Here is a 15,853-nt window from a genome sequence, read left to right as displayed (position 1 = left end):
AAAGTTCGACAAGCATCGAACCTTGCAGCGCAATAAGTTCGAAACTTCGAAAAAGATCGAATTTTTTTAGCGTAATAAGTTCGACGGTTCGAAAAGCGTCGAACTTCTTAGCTTAACAAGTTCGAAAATTCGACCTCCGTCGAATTTTACGATATAGACAATTCGAAAAATCGAAATCTTTCGAACCTTTCGAACCGCTTGATTCGATCATCGAAACTTCGATTCGAAAAAAGTTCGCGGCATCCCTAGTTTGCAGACGGTGAATGCTTTCGACTCCTTGCGGGCTGCAGCTTGCTTTGCAAACGTGGCCTGCAAACCACGTGACCCCAATCGAGCAGTTGCCCCTTTTTTAAATCTAGGATCTCTATACAGACGAAACACAAACTCGGTGCCGTGCACGTTTTGTTTGCTTCGTGTTCCGTGTAGGCTTTCCTAGTCAATGTGGTTGCTCTCTACGCAAAAGTCTAGCTTCGCACAAGCACTGATTGAGCAACTCATCGCCACTGAACTACCGTAGAATACCGAGCATCCGCCCATTCCGCATTAAGCGCCCGTTACCCAATTCGTAAAATCTGAAAAAATATGCATAGTACATTTATATGTAAAATTGATGACCAGACAAGCACCCATCGCCCATTTTTTTTGCGATTATCTCCAAAGTATGAGTAGGCGCTTGCTCGGTATTTTACGGTATGGCGATTCCCGGAACCGCCGGCACCTCGACGGGGAAGACTAAGGCAATCTCCTTGAAACAAAAGCATGCCGCCATCCTCGACAAAGTGCGCATCAACATAAAAATGACGTCCACTGCCGGCGTCCCCTGCGGCGGTCTCGCAGCTTTCGATACCGCTCTGAACGCGGTCCATACGTGGTTCACAAGATTTTCTTTCGATCGGAGCTTCTCGCAGTTGGCGAGAAGCAGCTACGATCCAGCAGCGAATGCGTACAAAGAAGCGTCGACCGCTTTCTGCAGGTATGATAAACATGTGTCCATGACGGCCAGTGTTATTCTTTTTTTTTTTGCGTGTTACTTTTATGGAGTTTAGATATGACTAAGAAGCGGATGTAGCAAAGTGATATCAGATTCACGTAGACTTTGTTATAACCAATCTTGACAGTACATGTATTTCTCCTTCTGTAAGGTTATTTTGGTGTGATGAACACATTACACCATTTTTATGTCCGGCTACTGCAAGTAGCGCATACTCGGCAAAAGCTACAGGCAATACGTGGGTGGCCATTGTCTAAGGTATTTGGTGAACCGGTTTGTGCCGCTGAAACTAGTAACCAAACATGTATTTTGCATGGCTGAACGGACAACTGAAATAAACCAAAACAAAATATGAAGCTGCTGAACCTGAACCCAAATAGTGACTGGTTCGACACCCTGGTAGTATGTGCAGGATACAAACTCAAGTTCAGACCAACTAGAGAACTGTTGGACGAGTATAGTGGAGGCATCATGGCAACATGTTTTTCTTCATGTGACATTTCTCTAGGTGGGTCATTAAAGGGTGGTTCCGCTTAAATGCCTTTCCGCACAAACTACACTTGAAGAGCTTTTTCCCCATGTGTGTCCTTAAATGAGTCATCAGGGTGTTTCTTTTGCACCACATTCCGCACGTTCCACACTGAAACTGTTTTTTGCACATGTTTCTTTTCCTGTGTTCGTTCAGTTCTGCCTTGAGCAAAAACTCCTCCTGGCAGGTGAGGCACTGAAACCGTTTCTCGCCCGTGTGAATCTTCTCGTGATGACTCAGGTTGGCCCTTTGTCTGAACGTCCGCTGGCAGACGTTGCACGTGAAAAGTTTCTTCCCTTTGTGAGTCCTCTCGTGATTCTTCAGGTGTATTCTCTGCATGAACGTCTGCTGGCAAAAACTGCACACGAAAGGTTTTTCACCCATGTGAGTCTTTTCATGTCCCTTCAAATGGATCTTCTGCTTGAATGCCTTCTGGCAGATGCTGCATGTGAAAGGTCTCTCCCCTGTGTGTGTCCTCTCATGAGCAATCACGTGAGACTTTGTGCTGCTGGTGTAGGAGCAAAAGCGGCACCGAAGCTTGCTACTTTTCTTGCATGGATGTGCCTCCTTCTGCCGGCTTTTTTGCTTTTCTTGGAAGTTGAGCTGGCTGTTGCTGTCCTCAGGATAGATGGTTGAATCATCAACTGGCTCTGCATGGAAGATGCACCGTCATATAGTAGAACATCTTTTAGCTATAAACATGAAGTAGAGAAGGGAAAATTTTTGCAATATCTGCTTGATTTTGAGTTGGATAAAGCAATATACCAGTACATGTCCCTTTGCCTATACAGTATAGCCCACTTACAACGTAACCGCTTATACTGCAGAACCGGGAATAACGCTGCTTTTTTAAACCACCGGTTCGCCTCCCATAGAATTCCATGTATTTACATACCGCTTAAAATGCAGGCGCGCGAAGGGAAATACCGGTTATAGTGCGGTTTTTGGAACAGCGCACCGACTGACCGGCGCTGTGAGCACGCTTCCCTGTGCGACACAAGATAACGGCACAAGCCGCAAGCGGCACTCGCGGGGCAAGGAGTTTGCTCGAAGAAGCGGGGAGAAGCGAAGTGAGAGGCTTCAGTTGCCACAGCGACGCACGCACGTGTCGTTCACGTGCGTGCGTCCCTCCGCTGCATTGGAAACAAACAACCGCAACGACAGACCAATCGCAGGTCGAGGAGAAGTGTTCGCGCGCGTTGCATGCTGGTCGCGAGCCGGCTGCTTCTATCCGCGAACATGGCGTCGATTGTGATCGTTGACGTAGACGGCGTGGTGGAAGCTCGTCGTTCCGCGTAAAAGCGCTATCCTTGACTGTGAATTTTCGTTGTGTGTTGCTATGATAACCCAGCACATACTAGAAGGGAAGATCCACCTACTCGTGCGGCGATGTTGTGGCGGCACTCTCAAGGCGGCAGAAACGCCCGTGTCGTCGTGTTTGTTTATTTCGACTACAGTAGTGCTTTCTAAGCATTTGTGTTTTCGAACATCGCCCGGATTTCTTATTTGGAGCATTTCATGCGTGTGCTCAAGTTGAAGGTATTACTGGCGCATACCGTATAAAGGATGCAAATTTTCACGCGTTTTCGTCGCTGGAGAAAAGTGATTAGGGTTAGCAATCCTGAACGCTCGCAACGTCCATCCGCAACCCGCGACGCCGTTAAAAGGCTACGCCAGGCAAGCCGCTCATTTCTTTCAAAATGTGTGACACACTTGAGAGACAAGTGTATTAGTTTGGTGAAATAAAGACTTTCCTCAAACTAAGCTTTATTTTTCATCTAATATAAAATAAATTGTTTTACAAAAGTAAGTTGTCTGATGGCGTTTATTTTGGCCTCAAAAATTGATGTTTTGGTTATAGCGCGGTACCGCTTATAGTGCGGATTTTCGCGACTCCTGCGACATACGTTATATGCGGTCTACACTGTACTAACACAGACAATAAAGCATGAAAATCGAGTGTAGTGCAGTCTATGAAACTAGTCAAACGTATAAAGAGTGTGTTTCAACTTTTTACAGCGGAGCTGTTAAGGGCTAGGTTCCCCAGGATCGTGTCCACCAGCAAAGAAATGACACCAAACTCTGGACAGTTACCGCCATCTATGAGCGACGGTGACAACCAGACAACTGGTTGCTGCTGCCGCTCATATATGGCGGCAACCTTTCTTTAGAGGAAGAAGAGCGGGAGTGGAACGTGCAGCGATGTGCGCAGCAGCGCGAGTGGTTCCGTAACTGCCACAGGGCCGCTATCGCCTGAAGTTTCACTGCATTCAGCGCTTCAGATTCCCTAGCCAAAGAAGAGCAGAACGCTCGCCTGGAAAGCCACCGCCGAGAACGGAAGCTACAGCTCCACTGCTCTTCCTTCTTCACCGGAGTGGAAAGGCTGAAAGTTTTTTTTTTTAGCAAAGATACTAAAACAACTAAGTTCCCAATCTATGCTGAAAAAATTCAGACCTCTAGACAAAAGTTAATCTGTAATCCCATTACTGTTCCTTCCAGAACATACAGAGAATTGTTTATCTTTCAACTTCCAAAAAGTACCTGTAACAAATATGCAAAAGGTGACAAATATGAATAATTGTCAGTCACAGTTTACACAAAGTAAATGGAACCTCCAATTCCATTGTAAGTTAGTGTACACTGGACGACCGTATTTCATTAAAAAAAATTGCAGGAGGTACAGTTTGTGTGGGAGCGCCGTCTATACCTGCCATTACTGTTCCTTCCTGCATGTTGCAAGCTGCGGCATCGACTGTGTGTGGCAACATGCAGGAAGGTCACGTCACTGTCCATCAGAACGAAGGCAGCTGTTCTTTGGTATGTTGCCAAGGGTGATCAATCAAGAAAGGAGATAGCCGAAAGCTATGGTGTGAAGGAAAGCACTTGCCACCTTGATTGACAAAAGAGAAAATCGCTGAGGTTCAAACGGAGGAGCATTTTGATGAATCCAGAGAATGGATAAGAACATCAGCGCATCCAGATGCCTAGGAGGCAGTGCTCCTGCAATCAGTGACACGAGAAGCTGCAACTTGCCTCTCGGCAGACCTCTCGTCCACAAAAACGCTAGAGTATTTGCATCCAAGCTAAACGAGCCTGACCTCACTTGATTGGATGGCTGGTTGCAACGATTCGAGTGTCGATGCCGGCTCACGTGTTGCACAATTTGCGGCCGGCGGGCGGATGTTGACCCCTCCAGGGCGTGCAAGTCGTAAAAACGACCGGCTGGGAGACATCTCCAGACTAAATTTTCAATGCAGACAAGACTGCTCTGTCCTACAAGATGCTCCCGGACACGACGTTGGCTTCCGGGGACGATGCGTGCGGCGGCGGAAAGTGCAATGAAGTGCAGCCAACCGTCCTTGTGTAGCCATTGACATGTCGGGCAGTGAGGAGTGTCGCCTGCTTTTTCCAGGGAAGGCGGCACAGCCGCACGGTTTCAAGGGGATCAAAATGTTCCCCGTTGACTATAAACAGCAAATTCCAAAGCTTGGACGACGGCAGAGCTCTTCGAAGAACGGGTTGTGAAGCTGAATCGGAAGATTTCGTCGGATAATTGCGGTACAGCCATGTTCTTCATCGTGGACAACTGCAGTCCTCACGTTGACGTGCAGGAACTGAAGGTGATACATTTCAAATTTTTTCCAACAAATGTACCTGCAATTGTGCGGCCGGAGGATCAGAGAGCTGTCAAGAACTTCCTGTACAGGAAAATGAAGCAACAGATGTACCTCAGCTTTGTAAGTGGCAAAAGCCACAAGATTATCATAATTTGTGCGATGCACATGATCGCTTGTGCGCAGGAGCTGATGAAAGAGGAAACCATCGCAAATAGCTTGAAGAAGTGCGGCTTCATTACCCCTACGGACCTCCTGTCTGCATTGGACGGTGCGAGTGGCACCAACCTGAGTGCAAAAATAAATATTGGGTTGTGGTATGTTTATACAGCCTAGAACTTGCTTCCTAGCTGTAGATAAGCAATTTAGCCAGTGCGGTACAACCACTAGCCTGGGGTTTTTACCGTGCATCATGCAGGAGTGATACACGACCGCACGCCGGTACAATGCCCATCTTGATCAAAACAGGCAGAGGAGGGGGGGGGTTTGAACCCAAGATCCCTGGGTTCTGCAGCGCCTGACCTGAGTGTAGCAGATGCAAGTGCCGCTGGGACGTGGAGCTGTCTTCCACTGAAGGCTCTAGTTTGCTCCCTGTACCAGGTGGCACCTCCTTTCGAGACTTTGTGAACAATGGCAACTTTGTTAACGTCTGCAAACCACTTACGGATGATGACATTGTAGCCGATTTGACTGGCCAAAGGATGAATGCAGGAGATAAAAGCAAGGAGGAGGCTTTCAAAAAAACCCCGAGTGTTGCCGATGTTGAGGAGTGATTTCAGGCCGCAGAACTGTACTTTTCATTAGAGCAAAATATAACGATGCCCTCTGGAGCCTGCTGTTCAATGCGTGTTTCAAGCGTAAACAGCAACAAAGTATCACCAACTACTTCTAATCAAAGTGAGTCTGGCTTTGACTGTCTTTCAGCCTTTTTTTTTTTACATTGAATCGTTGAATAATTTGATACAAATGTTAAGGTGCTGGGGTCCGTGCTGGGGTCAAAGTAACGCAAGTTTACCATAAAAAAAAAAAAAAAATGGCTTGCCTTTTTTTATTGCAACTGCATTGTCCCAGTGTCCCTGCAAGTGCAGCCCAGAGGTGGACGCACTACCCTGGTCACCGGACTGCATGCTTTGACCCACTGAAGTAGGCAGGAAATCCTCAGGCTCTGTTACGGAAGAAAGCCCATCAGCATTAGTTGGGTCAGAAACAAAGCTATGGCAGTCTGTCAAAATCTTTCAAATTGTGCTATAGCTCGAGAATAATAGCACGCATCAACAGAAAAGCAAAATACTAAGGTCGCTGACTGATAGCTTAATAAATGTAGGGCATGATTTACTACGTCCACGCATGATGCTTTGTTCGTCGAAGTTTTTACGAGCTAATGCCACTATCTGATTGGCTGCGGAGTAACATTATGATGCCGGGACTCGCCACCATCTGCGTTTCTTAAGCTAGTAGAGACTCCAAAGGTAAGCAAACTGATTTTTGAAACCGAATCAGTCAAGGGGGAGGGGGGGCATCAAATCGAAAAAGTTTTTGAATAGTGGATAGACTGTTTATAAAAAAAGAGTACTACATTGTCTAGAAGAATAGAGTCCAGTGTCCATGCGGCCTTCTAGAAATGGTTGCAAGAACAGAGGGCTAGGGAAAAATGACTAGAATGGAATGCAAGAAGCGAAAGTATCGAGCTGGTTAGAAAACGTGATAATATAAACCCTGGGACACGGAGAAATAGAATGACGGACAACACTACGCAAAATCTCAAACGCAGCTGGTTTTAATCGAAAGGGAATAGCAGTATAGAGGTGTTCACACGGATGGCTATATATTTTGTCCTCTTGTCCATTATTTTATTTCTCTGTGTCTCGGGAGTTTAGATTATGAGAACTAGACGAAAACTAAAACAATGCTCGTGTTGGCTTTTTTAAGATTGCGGCACACTCGAGGTACTTGGATGAATAGGTGCCAGAGGCTTCTAGATCGCTCGTGCTGAGTGGGAGCACTGCAGCAGCCCATTCCCAATTTATGCTCAGAAACGTTGCCGCGTCATGCTTTTCGGAGGCGTGCAAGTTTTGTGGAAAAGCACACAGTTAAGGCCCGTTCACACTCTTCCAACCGAGTACGACCGAGAGACACGAGACCTGTTGAAACCTCTTAAAATGTCTTAGGACGAGAGAACACACTGGCATTCTGGCGCCATCAATGCGGTGACCCTGGAACTGCATTTCACAAGAGCAAAGGTTTTGTGAGACTTCTGACAGCAAATGTGCAAATACCTATAAGAAAGGCTCACTTATAACATTGACAAAAGTTTTTTGAGCCCAGAAAGAAAGGACAATGCAAGAGAGAAATAGAAAATATGCCGGACCGCCAAGTTTACACTGCTACTTAAAGGGACGCTGACGGAATATTTGTGCTCGCCGAGGTTTTTAGTTGTACGTGACATATCAGAGCCCAACTACTCGGAAGAGAATTTGCGGCTTGAAATTCGGTTTCTTTCCGCGTGAAAACCGCCGATCGAGAACTGGCCGGTTTGAGTCGCGCTCACCCTCTTTTCCGTGGTCACGGGCCGTTTTTTAAGGTGTAGACACGACCACCAAATTAAATCAAAGTCGTGGGTCATTGACAGCACACAGTCAATACTAAAAATAAAACAAAATATAAAACCCATTTTTTGTGGCTTCCAAAAAGCTGCAAATACATTGATCGAAAAAAAGAAGGTTGCACACACAGACAACCGGAAGCATTTTGTGTGTTCACTGCATAATTCTCAACATGGCATCGTTTCGCCTTTCGTGGGACTAGCGGATGGCAGCGAACGACTAGCGTTGGACCTCTATTTCAGAACTGTCGTTCACGGTGTCGACGAATTCTGTCTTCCTTTCGAAAGAGAAATTTTGGACCGATCAAAAGAACTGATATTCATCCCGTACGACACACCCGACCAGCAAGCCGATTGCACGAAGACGTTGCCGAGCCGTTGTCCCTTCTTGTGGCTGAAGATATCGCTCGCTCAAACACCAAGCATGAAGAGCGTACTTCAAGTTGAGTACGCACGCGTACGATTTCTTTACTAGGTGCGAACGTGGCCAATGCATGGTGCTGCCCGACTTCAAGCCGGGAGTGGATGTACTGGGAGGTAATCGGCAGCAAACGACTTTTTGACATACAGTTGACCAGCTGCATTGCTACGAAACAATGAGTTCCTTCAGTAGCTCAGTGAAAAGACGTCCGCTTCACACACAGCGGGCACGGGTTCAGTGCCTAGTATGGCCGTACCATTTTTTTTTCAAACCTTTAGCAATATTTATAATTTTTTTTTTTTTTTACAATTATCACTGAAAAAAAACAATTGTTGCGGAAGATACGTCGTCGCTGAACTAAAGGGTATGGGATTTCATTTTTGACACCTCTGCCGCACAATGCCACTTTCAGATGCAGGACATGCGAGGCAGCTCTTCACGCAACATCTTGGGAGTATTCTTTTCGGAGCCGATCACAAGAATTCACCACGGGCACTCACTACTAATTGCCAACACTTAAATGTACAAAACAACTCATCTTGAAGTACAGAACAGCGAGCGGAACAAACACAACTGCAAAGGAATTGCACGGTGAACGGATCCCGCAACGCATTTCGTCTGCTGCCTTTGGAAGAAAAAAAACAAAACAAAAAAACATTGCATGGTCAGATGCAGCCACGTGACTTGCGCCACTCCCACTCTCTCCTCTCCACTTCTCCGGGCGGTGCGGGGGTTTCGGTTTCGGTTTGGAGCAGTTGCGTTGTTTGACTTCATTAAAGAAATATGTGACTCCGTAGCAAAATATTAATTAGATAGTATTCCAACACCATAATAAATCGCCTGGCAAAAAATGAAAAAAAAAAAAAAATTTGGGGTGGTGTCAGTGTTTTTTTAATAGATGGCGCCAGTGTGTCCTCTTGTTGTAAGAGATATTAAGAGGCTCCAAGACACCTGGTTTTAAGAGGTCACAAGTGTGTGAATGGGCCTTTAAACCCTAGGTGTAGCAGATGAAGGAAAAAGCACAGAAATAAATACAAACTGGTAGTGCTAATGATTGTGCCTAGACATATGGAATGCATGCTACGAGATGACTGTGAAAGGAAAGTTGGAGTGCTTAATAACAATATAAACCTAGAGAACATTCGATTCACAATTTTCCAATTTCGGAAATTATAAGAAAGATATTCAGAAACCTCAGAAAATCATATTCCATTCAAACAATAAATCAATAAAAAAATTATGAATATTCGCATGCCCCTACAAAATGCTCCAGTTGTATACCAAGGTGGCTGGGGACCTGTATATACCCTTTTATTGAAAGCGCCGGAGGGGGGTGCTGTTGGCAATTAAAATTCCCACGAAATGCGTTCCCACGAAACCATCATGTCCGGTCAGACGAGAGGACCAGCAATCCCCATCATAGTATTGCTTCTTGTAACGTTCATGAAATATTTGATGACTTGTTCTCCAGGTGGTTAGCTAAAAGACCAGTTAGCAAGAAATTTGTTGGAGTATCTTTTATTATACAACCTAACAGTAAGACAACCGATTTCCTCTTATATGTTGAGCAGCACGACATAAGGACCTCGCTAAATCCCCAAATGTGTGATTTCCGTAGAACTTAATCATCCCAGAAATTTCATCAAAAGGCTCGGAGAGGCCTGGCCAAATGGAGCCACCGAAAGTCTTTTGGAGGGGGGGTAGTAAGAGATGGCTCTCGTTTGTAAACAGTAAGAGCGTCTATGCTCTTTAACGAGAAATATGTGTGGGGCAGGCCGAGCGATGGCAATCAGAAAACAATGTGAAAGGTGGCTAGCAACGCATAGTCGGCAACTGGACAAGGACCCAGCAGATGTTCCAACTCCATCATACACCTGTTGCCTTCGGCCGGGCTTTGGCTGCGCGTGCAACAAAGCGCCGTCAAAGGCAGGAAGCTTGTGATCGAGGCAGAGCGTCTAGTGGGTTTTTAACCCTTCACCAACTATAGAATCTTCGACTGCGCAGCCTACAAAGTGGCTAGAGTAGTGGCACAAGGAGCTTGCCTTTCTTCGCAAGAACGAGGGTCGTCTGGCCCACATTCGGGTGCTCGTGGGAGAAGTACGGTTCATCGGCGTTTGCACAGTCCCAGCTCTCGGAGGTCGAAGCAGACGAGGACTCTTCAGCCGGCTCTGTCGGACGGAGGACGACAGAAATTTGGAATATTGGAAACGGGCACAAAGACACACCCTTCATCGACACTGGCCAGAGGAAACGGCCAATATTTTCTTTGTTCGGTGCACTCTCCAAAGCACGGCAATGTTGGAATTTTCCACATTCCACTTGTTAATGCCAACGAATTAAACGGGCTAGGACAGAAAAATAAAATGAATTGATTATTCTTGAGATGGAATACATACACCAAATTTTGCAATTTTTAGTGCTCTAGGTAATTGCAATAATCAATTCACGAATTTTAATCATTTTCATCTGGTGACCAGGCAACACTGCCCAGTTAGTCACACCTACGGTGCCCATTAACCATGTAATCATGAACACTTTCTCATTCAAGGCAACCCCGTGATCGCCCAAGCTTGCCTTGCCACGGTGCGATTGAAACCGCTCACGCAACTCGGCAACCCCCAACGCTATTCTCACTCTTGCCCCAGCCCCGTGACATTCCACCCTGCATGTGTCTGCGAAACTCTTCCGGACGACGGCGACCAGGGCGAGCTCGTCCGTGACTGGCTGTCGCTGGAGCTGGTCGCCAGCGTATCGCAGTCAAAATGAACAGCTTCCAACATCTCTTGATAACAATCACTCTCATCGCTACTGCAATCAGCGCCAAAGACTTCGACGGAGCGAGCGATGCCATAGACATATCGTCACAGACTGCGTGCTCGAAATATGGAAGGTGAACGAGGAAGCTGAAGCTCGAGACGCCAAAAGAGCCAAGTCTGCGAGTGCTTGCAAGGGGACGCCGCGCGGTTGGCTGGTGTCGACACCAGCCCTCCAGCCATGGCGGCCTTTTTGAGTGGGGCAGATCCGAGGGTCCCGCATATAAATCAATTTATCCACGAAACCATCATGCAATTTTCAAAACAAATTTAGCAGGATTATAGGAACCTACAATGGGTCCTAACTCTATAGTCATCTATAATTTTATTTTTGGCGTATCCTGACCCTTTTAAAGGACAACTGCGGTAAATTTTTTAAAATCTGGAATTACAACTGTATTTTAGCTCAGTCAAGGTCGCTGAATTATAAAGTATAACTTTTTTTTTTATGTTGTGCATAATTTTATAAAAATGACGACTCAAAGTTTGGTTTCGGGCGTCTGCGGCGAAACCGAAACTATGAGCTCGAGAGGGATGGCAACACTGATATCAGCCATCAGTACTGCGGCGCGCGGCACGTGCGGAATCGTCCTCAGGACCATTGCGACGCGACGTGACGTGACGTCACGGTGGTGCTGCGATACACATCGCCCAGTGTTGCTCGGCTAAAAGCTAACCCGCTTGCCACTTGCTAAGCAGCTGGTCAGATCCTTAGAATCGGTTTTAGCGGAGCATGCGGCTTCACTCGTGATACTTCAGCTGCGATCACATTTCATGCCACTGAAGCTATACAAGTCATTTATTTTGCTTTCGTTCAGCTGCGCGAAGGCTATTTCACACATCTTCGTTCGGGTGTGAACGGCCGCGTTACAACTGCCCGGGATTGCTTACGGCGAAAAATTACACCAGCGCCCTCTATAGGGCAGCCCCGGAACACTTGTGAGCTGCGCATATTTTACGTGCCCTTCTTTCACCGTGCTCAATATGATTCGGACAACGTCATGGGACCGATTCTGATAAACAGGGCCTAGAAAAACTTTCAGTACAGTTACATGCAGGTAGGAGGTAGTCCAGGCCTGCCTGCTAGACGGCGCCAGCAGTCGACATGCAGCATGTCATACGCAAATGCAAGTGTGCGAGCCAGCCTTAATCGGCGAGTTTACCTTGTTTAATTGCAATAGGTTCATCCCATCGTCCCTCCACGTGCAGGTTAAAAACAGGCATCCCATCACAGTCCTCCGGCTCTTCTTCACCCTCATCCGTCGGTGTGGGTAGTATCTCCTCAGACTCTGTTAAACGAGACAGCGGAATGACATTGACAATACACTTTTGCCTCCTTGCCGGGAGTGATGAAACATCATGCAACAGCCTCAAATGTAGACGCAGAAAATCATATTTAATAAAACGGGGAAAAAGAAAGAAAACTTGTGAGATTTGGTGGGCCATGTGTTCAAGAAGCGAAGGTAAATGAAGTGAGCGAGGGTCGATATGGTAGAGGGAGTGCAAATCTGCCAGCAGTTGTGTAACGGTAGTCTGGTTTATCCGAAAAGGTCACTGTCCGAAGCTTCCTTGGACCAGATGTGATTGGGCACGTATCTCATAAAGGCGGTGGGCAATTGACAAAGGCAGACATCTGCAAATAGACAATATTCTGTTCTTCCCACTTATCACACAAACAACAGGGGCCTAAGCCGCTTCTGGAGTGGGAGATTTAGAAATCTCTATGAATTGGACCCCCAAATCACTTCAGTATAAAAACATACTGCAACAGTTGGATTACCTTGACTACACTCTTACCGTCACAACACTGCACACACAAAAAACGTTTTTTACAAAAAATATTTTAGGCAGGAAACGAAGCGAATTTTACATTGGGATTCAGCAACTTCAACAAGAGAGCACAGGCCCGTTGATCTCGGGATTCAAACCCGCCACATGGGGATCCATAGGCTGGCACTCTGGCCTCGGAGCCACCGAGGCGGCTACTGCATCAATATTTAACCCTCCGATGCTTGTTAAAACCATATACCTATGATTAAAACTGTTTCTCGCAACCATTGCTAGGGAATTCTTTTCGGCTTATGGTTTGTCAAGAGAGCATGTCAAGCCCTCTCTCTGCGTCTGGCGCACGCCCTGGCTCTGCCTGTGCCTCCCATTGCCCAAACTCCTCTATTCGCGACGAGATGCTTTGGTGGCACCACCTCCCAGCCGCCCTCCTGTGACGGAGCTGGTGGGATGTGAACAGACACCGCGCCATGTCAAAGCCCAGAGTGGCTATGTTAGCTCGCATCTATGCTGATCAAAAACGGTTTATAATAAAGAAACGTGTACATAGTTTCTTGTGAGTGATCTTTCAAATGAATAACAGCACCTCGAAGTTTGTTCAAAATGTTCAAAGGCGAGCCTGGAGCTCCACATTACAGCTTGCGCGGCGTGCGTCAGTCCTACTCACAGCCTCTCTGGTATTTCTTTCCGAATCTCTGGAGGCTGTTTTAGAAAAAGGTTTTGCGTTCAGCAGAGTAAATGATGTGCTGCCTTCTTAGCTGTGCACGCGTGCACAGTTGTGTTGCAAAGCGCCGCACACTTGCTTTCGCTAAAGTTCCTAAATGAGAGCTTCCTACAAGTAGCGACATTCTTTGAAGCACCGACTATGTGACGGTGCCGGTCTTAGAAAGCGAACGGCGGCACACACCAGAGGACTGAACTGAATGACGTCGTTTTGTTACAGCGGAATGTGCTTTGTCATTTGTATTGGCTGACGTTACTTGTAAAATAGAAACATAGAGGTACTTTAGTTTTAGCAACATTGAGCTTGACGATACCGATGCCTCTCTATCCAAGTGGGACTCAACAGTTGCAGCAACTGACGCTTAGCTCCTCCCACATCGAATATGTGGCAAAAAAGTGTCACAAGGCGACTTTTGCTTAAAAGAAAAGCAGAAATTTTTATAAATTCTTTAATTATTGCACATTGTCCACCGAATTCAGGTGACTGATTAATTTGTTCTATTCAATTTTTACTAATAGTTTACAAATATAAAATCACTCCCTGAGAAGCGCATCAGGCTGTCAGCATCAGTAATAAATCGTTCAAAAATAATGATGCAGCTTGAGGCTTCAGCGTCTTATAGAACATTCCTTTCAGCTTTGTTATTTGTATTGCCTTTTTTCATAACCTCCGTGAGCAAGCATATCTCACTTTACATGATAGCGAAGTCAAAGCTACATGCGAGAGCATGTTCCCTGAACAATGTTTGCACTGTGCACACGCGCATGCTTGGCACGGACACTGAAAGCTCGGTCAGGCTCGGTGCTCAATCGCTCTTGTAGCCTCTGCTCAGTCGAAAAACGTCCCTGCTGCGGCTTATTAGCATGTAACTAACGGATAACAAATGAAGTTTTAATAAAATTACGGTGTCTATGCAGTTCACCTTTTTGCATCTTCACCGAGCGATTGGCGTCGTCCCGTTTCCCCGTGCGGTTAACGGCAGTGGGCACGAAGTCAGAGTCGTTCTGGAAGGTTGATGGCCGCCCTGCAATGGACCTTTTGTAGAAACATCGGTTCGAGAGCAAATGGTTCCAGTACCCTCTCTCTCTTCCTCCCGGCCGAGCAGAGAGGGAAGGTGGTTTCTTTGTGTCGACTTCAGGGCAGAAGATTACGATGGGGACAAAGGTGACGAAAATAATCCCTGGAGAAGGGGAACAAGAGGGACAAAGGACAAACACTAATCTCCAAACACAGCTAGGTGTCCTTCGTCCTTTGTCCCTCTTGTTCCCCTTCTCCAGGGATTATTTTCGTCATGCTCGTCCAGCTCGCTTGCAACCTTTGCATTTAATTGCATTATAATTATAACAAAGGTGAGTTTGGGGGAGCCGTATCTCGGTCACAGCGCCTCAATGGGTGAACAGGATGTAGATGACGTTTTGGGTGTAGAAAGGGTGTGAGAGGCCTTGGGCGCGCGTTGTTTTCTAGCCACCAAGTCTCGAACCGAGTAGCGTGTCTAGGTGGCAGCACATATTCACCAAGAGGTCAGCAGAAACTCGCCAGCTCTCAAGACCGACGCACCTGCGACAAAATCCACGCTGCAGATCTCGCACAGCTCGTTCGGCTGACACGGCGAGCCATCTGGATTTGTTCTACTCGCGACAGCTATCCAAGCTTCTCTTTGCGGGATATTTTTTGGCGCTCTTGACCAACGGAATATCTGTCGTTCGCTTTATGGCTTTACACTGGCATGCCGACAAAACAACGCGACCGCGGTGACCGCTTTTTCCCCGCGCAGCGCAAGCACGTCTATTTGTTTTCCAACCTTCTCCCACCGGACGGCCATCGTCAATGCAACGAAATCGCGTCTTTGCGAGCGTTGCACAGGCTGGCGGCAGCGTACTGAAGACACGTTTTCTACAAAGTCGGCGTTATTCGCAGAAGTGTCTTAAACCCCCGTGAAAATGGTGAGACTTACCTTTGAAAAACGTGGAAACGTGGAATTTTACAGAAGCGCAGCGCTGCAGAAAAAAAGCATAACTCGTCGGCAGCAAGTTTTGCCGGTCTGGCGTAATCAAAGCTTCTTTGGCACGCCGAAGTGCTGCGTCTGTACGAGGGGGAGAACGGTGTGGATGCGCAGCAGCAACGCAAAAATCGATGGGTTTGCTCGGTTTGCTAATTCCCAGTTCACACGGCATCCACGAAGTGAAAACAAACAAAGTGGATTGGATTGTCTTGTTTTCTTGCGCACCACACAAATGGTTTTGCCCGTAATCCAACTTCCTGCCGCAGTGAGAGAGTGCAGGCGAGCTGGTAATCGGTAATCAAACGTCATCTTGTAAACCCCATAGAGATCCTACATACTAACTGTAAACCCTGAGATGGGGAACGATAAAAA

General features: G+C 46.7%; 1 protein-coding gene across 2 annotated transcripts; it reads right to left on the bottom strand.

Moving 5' to 3' along the window:
* Positions 1 to 1,079: 1,079 nt before the first annotated feature.
* On the bottom strand, positions 1,080 to 15,764 carry LOC8039679 (zinc finger protein 510). 2 transcript variants are annotated; one of them, XM_029987786.3, is made up of 6 exons: positions 15,434 to 15,764; positions 14,402 to 14,503; positions 12,134 to 12,259; positions 10,200 to 10,325; positions 6,177 to 6,299; positions 1,080 to 2,170 (listed from the first exon to the last, which is right to left on the bottom strand). In XM_029987786.3, the coding sequence occupies exons 1-6, from the start codon at positions 15,651 to 15,653 to the stop codon at positions 1,461 to 1,463; spliced, it is 1,407 nt and encodes a 468-aa protein (XP_029843646.2). In that variant the 5' UTR covers positions 15,654 to 15,764; the 3' UTR covers positions 1,080 to 1,460. The 2 variants fall into 2 exon arrangements, with proteins under 2 accessions (XP_029843646.2, XP_029843647.2); XM_029987787.4 differs by lacking the exon at positions 10,200 to 10,325 and having other exon boundaries at positions 15,434 to 15,715.
* Between the last annotated feature and the right edge of the window lie 89 nt (positions 15,765 to 15,853).

Source organism: Ixodes scapularis, unplaced genomic scaffold (assembly GCF_016920785.2).
Source record: "Ixodes scapularis isolate PalLabHiFi unplaced genomic scaffold, ASM1692078v2 PGA_scaffold4__175_contigs__length_147842914, whole genome shotgun sequence".
Taxonomy (NCBI): Eukaryota; Metazoa; Arthropoda; class Arachnida; order Ixodida; family Ixodidae; genus Ixodes; species Ixodes scapularis.
The sequence above is the reverse complement of the archived record's forward strand: the minus strand, read 5'-3'. Positions and strand labels throughout refer to the sequence as shown.